The sequence below is a fragment of the Calidris pugnax genome, unplaced genomic scaffold (genome assembly GCF_001431845.1).
Source record: "Calidris pugnax isolate Ruff unplaced genomic scaffold, ASM143184v1 scaffold17, whole genome shotgun sequence".
NCBI lineage: Eukaryota > Metazoa > Chordata > Aves > Charadriiformes > Scolopacidae > Calidris > Calidris pugnax.
The window spans coordinates 130,916-135,458 of record NW_015090794.1 but is presented as its reverse complement, the minus strand read 5'-3'; the positions used below and the strand labels follow the sequence as shown (position 1 = coordinate 135,458).

General features: G+C 61.5%; 1 protein-coding gene across 1 annotated transcript in view; it reads right to left on the bottom strand.

Moving 5' to 3' along the window:
• Nucleotides 1–6: 6 nt before the first annotated feature.
• The window catches only part of FSCN1 (fascin actin-bundling protein 1), a 9,903-nt gene continuing 5,366 nt past the window's right edge, over nt 7–4,543 (bottom strand). Inside the window, exons 2-5 of the mRNA XM_014936136.1 lie at nt 1,410–1,566; nt 792–913; nt 385–552; nt 7–281 (exon numbers count right to left, since the gene is read on the bottom strand). Coding sequence (XP_014791622.1) covers nt 79–281; nt 385–552; nt 792–913; nt 1,410–1,566 — 650 coding nt within the window. The 3' untranslated portion in view covers nt 7–78. The remainder of the gene's footprint in view (nt 282–384; nt 553–791; nt 914–1,409; nt 1,567–4,543) is intronic.

Sequence of the window (4,543 nt, the reverse complement as noted above, 5' to 3'; positions counted from 1 at the left end):
AAAATAAAGGACGGAGGAAGGGAAAGAAAAAGTTGGCAACGGGAGGAACGGGAGGAACAGGAGGTACGCTAAAGTGCATTAATATTCCCAGAGAGTGGAGGCGTCGATGGTGTCGGCAGAGGCCTTGAGGACCCCGGCGTGGTCACCCTTCAGGTATTTGCCATTGATTTTGATCGCCACTTTGTTATAGTCGCAGAACTCAAAAAAGAAGTCCACGGGGGTGTCGCTGCTGCTGGTGACGGACGACTCGTTCCCCACCATCCAGTACTTCCCGGTGGCATCTGCAGGTAGATGGAGGAGGGGACAAGGCGGCCCGGTGAGCCACCGCGGGGACCCCCACGGCCATCACCCCCCCCAAGCCCTTACCCACCCCCGGGGACTCACCCTTGATGTTGTAGGCTCCGTCGTTGAACTCCAGCTGGAAGACGTCGTAGGAGGAGCGGTTGGAGTCCAGGGTGCCGGTCACCTTCCGGCACCCGATGAAGCCGTGCTCACCACGGAGGACGATGATGGGTCTGTTGATCAGCTTCATCACAAAATGCTCCGTCTCACCTGGGGAGAGGGGGCCGTGAGAGCAGCCCCGGGGGGGGGGACACACACAGAGCCCCCCGCGGTTGGCAGGCAGCAGTGAGGAGGGTGAGCTGTGCCCCCCACCTGTTGTTCACCCCCCCTATCTCACAGGTCATTAAGAAAACTTATTGCCCGCCTCCCTGAGCATCACTTGGAGAAGGAGCCTGGATGAGGACCACTCCAGTGCGGGGTGGGGGTCCCTAGGAGGGGGGGTTCCTTACCCGCTGTCTCCATGGAGGCCGCCAGCTGCCCGTTCTTCTTGGCCGTCACGTACTTGCCGTTGGCAGCTTTCAGGGTGATGCGCTTGTCGCACCACTCGATGTCGAAATAGCAGCTCGCGTTCCTGCGGGGGAACAGAGGAGGAGGGTCAGCAGGATGAGATGGATGGGGATCCCCCCCAGTTCCACCACCTCCCCCGCCCCGGCTCGGAAAGGGTTAGGCTGGAGCAGGAAACCCTGATTTGATCCATTTTTGTGGGATGAGCCACGTCGCGGTGGCCGTCCCGATGGGAAGTCCTCGCCCCACGGGCAGGAGGCCAAAGGCACTTTTGGGGTTTTTGGCCGGCTCCTCAGCAAACGTCGGGCTGAACTGGAGGGAAAAGCATCTCCCCAGCCCCAGCTGGCCGGGAGGGGTTACACAGCCCCGGGGACTTCCCGAGCTCCACAGGCAGCAAGTCCTGACACAGCCCCCGCTCCGGGAAATTCACCAGGAAGCGGTTCAGGGCGAGCGCCTCAGCTGGAAAATCCCCTCTGGATTCTCCTGGGAGACGCAGAGGGACCCTCAAAGCCCAGGCACGGCCCCAAGCCACCAGGGGTGGAGGGGAGGGACACGACACTAACTTTGTGGAGGCGGTGGACTGGATGCCCCCATTGGAGGTGAGGGTCCAGTACTTCCCAGTGTACGTCCTGAAGGCGCATTTCTTGGTGTCCTTGTTGATCTCCAGCTGGTAGGTCTCCTGGTCACCCTCCTCGTCTTGGTTGGCTGAGAGGTCCATCCCTGCAAGGCAGAGGTAGATGGAGGTGGGGGGCGCTGGGGGGGACCCCGCATTTCTTGGTGTCCTTGTTGATCTCCAGCTGGTAGGTCTCCTGGTCACCCTCCTCGTCTTGGTTGGCTGAGAGGTCCATCCCTGCAAGGCAGAGGTAGATGGGGGTGGGGGACGCCAGGGAGGACCTCAACCCACCTCCAGTGGTTCTGGGTGTGGAGGCAGCCCAGGTAACCCAACGGAGAGGGGCTCCCACTTCCCTGGGTGAGCTTTGGTGACTCCCGAATCTCTCCCTCTCTGGCATTTTGGGTTCTGGTTCTGGGTGTGGAGGCAGCCCAGGTAACCCAACGGAGAGGGGCTCCCACTTCCCTGGGTGGGCTTTGGTGACTCCCAAATCTCTCCCTCTCTGGCGTTTTGGGTTCAAAGCCAGGTTTTCATTTGGATACTCAAGTGTTATGGCCATAAACAAGGGCTGGACCGAGCCGAGGCAGCCAGGAGCCAGAGCTCAGGGCTCTCCATCTCCATCACCATCAAGCAAAAAAACCAACTTAGATATTTCATAAGGAAAAGGGCTGTAGTTTTTTTCCCCGGAGGTGACAGCCAGGTGATTCAATCCGTTAGCCGAGGCTGCCACACCACCTATGAATCCCCAGCTCCCGGCGTGTTTAAGGACCGTGGCACCGTTTTTCATCCATAAATTGTCACGGGCCATTGGGGCGGCGAGGCTCGCAGGGAGAGGAGGCTCAGGAAATCCCTGGGGCAGCCAAGCCCTTCCCTGCCTCCCAAAAAAACATTGGCACCAGCCCAACCCCTGGCTCTGCCAACTGGGGTGACCCATCCCTGCACCAAAGGGACATCGCTGTGGCCATGACCTGGCAGCCGATGGCCATTCCCATCCTGGGCACCAGCCTTGGAGGGGGATGCAGACAGCCTGGGGGCCACCAGCCACAGTCCTTGGGGCCACCATCACCCCCCCCACCCCCGCCCCAGGCCACGTGCACATCCACCCACAGGCACGGAGCCCAAGCAAACCTGCTTAGTCAGGGCTAGTGGGGCCAAACCCTCTCCAGAGCTCTTCAGCTTGGTGGATTTCTGCCTAAAAATACTTTCTGGGATGGATGCGAGGCACAAGCTGTAGCCTGGAGCCAAAGCCAAGCGGGTTTCGGGGAAGGATCCGGGATGCGATGGATGCTCGGCCCCGCTCCCCCCCCTGCGTACAGCCACGATGGGCCCCAGTACCACCAGTGGGGCAGGGGGTCTGTAACCAGTCAGATCAGCCCAGACTGGGGTCTAACAGAGCTGGATGATGAGTTTTTTGGAGCAGAAAGCACCCGTGTCCCTCCCCTGCTGCGGGGGTGCTACGGGATCAAATCCAACCGTGCAGCCAGTCCTGGAAAGGACACAAAGCGTGTGTGTGCAACCTTTCTGCCCAAATCTGCCTCTTCCTGGAGACAAGAGCCTGCTCGTGGGGCTGGCAAGGTGCTCACCCCATGCATCTCCACGGGAGGTTGCCTCCTGGCTGCTGGGATTTGGAGCACGGTTGCTGGGAGGGTTTCAAGGACTGCAGCCTTGGTGGCCTTTCTGCACTGAGAAGCCACCAGCAGGTCCCACCAGCTGCCACCCACCTGGGGAGGGACCATCTGGAACAGGTTGCCCAGAGAAGCTGTGGCTGCCCCATCCCTGGAGGGGTTCAAGGCCAGGCTGGATGGGGCTTGGAGCAACCTGGGCTGGTGGGAGGTGTCCCTGCCCAGGGCAGGGGGTTGGGACTGGGTGATCTTCAAGGTCCCTTCCAACCCAACCCATTCTATGATCTACCTTCACAGACCAGCTGTCGGCCTCAGAAATGGAGATGCCTTCCCCGAGTTGAGGCAGACTCAGCTACCTGGTGGCTTCCCATGGCCCCATCTGCATCTCCACCCAGACATCTACCTCCTGTGCTCCCCGGGGAGCAGCCTCAGCTTTGCCTATCGGTCTCTCACCCCTCCCTCCCGAAGGGATGAGGCTTTGAAGGCTTTGCTTTGTTGGCTGTAATCTTATCTCCCACACCCAAACTCTCCTGTTCACAGCATCCCCCTCTCCTCCAGGCATCCTCTGGCTCTGGATGGACACGCACCCACCCCCCACCCTGGCGCTTTGCCCCCCAGGGTATTTGGGGCAGCACAGGGTGGGGGCAGAGGGGGGCTGCACGGCCACCAACCCCATCCCTGGTGGCCAAGCCCCAGGCTCCTGTGGTCGCCCCACTCCTGCTGCCTCCCAGGGCTGCCGGGGGCTGAGCCAGCGGCTGGTTGGGAACATTTGGTTTTGATTTTGCCCCCCCTGCCAGGAAAGCAGCGCGGCAGCCGGCTGCTCCATTCCTCCCCCCCTCCCCAAGAGCCATACAGCTGCCTCCTCACCAGAGCAGGGGTGGGGGGAGATGAGGGGCTCTGTGGGGGCTCTCTCTCCTCCAGAGACCCCCCCACCACAGAGCACGGGGAACCCACCAGCCCTCCCCACCTCGCCGCCATCCGATTCCCCACGCTCTAGATGATGTGGGGGGGTTTGGCTTCCCCCCCCCAAACCCCGGTGCCTCGGAGGGCCCGGCAGCAGGAGGGTCTCCCACCGCCCCCCTCCCCGAAAGCGGGGCCGGGTTGGGTTACACCGAGTCAGCAGAAAGGAATGCAATTAGGGCTGGGGCAGAAAGAGGCTTCAAAGGGCTGTAACTGAGCCTGAGCAGGAGGTTTTTTTTGGGGGGGGGGTGTCAGAGCCTTGAGGGGGGGGTCAGAGCCGGGCGGGATGGGGGAAAGCATGGGCTGAGGGGTGGTAGGACCATGGCAGGTCCAAGAGAGATGTCCCTGTGTCCCCAGGGTGGGAGGACAGACACTGCCCCCCCAGCCACCCCCTGCCATCACCCCCCTGCTGTGGCAGGAGCCGGCAGCTCCCTCCATCCCTGCTCCAATCACGCTTTAATTACCGCTCTTGGTAAATTTACAGTCTGGAGCCGGCATGACTCTG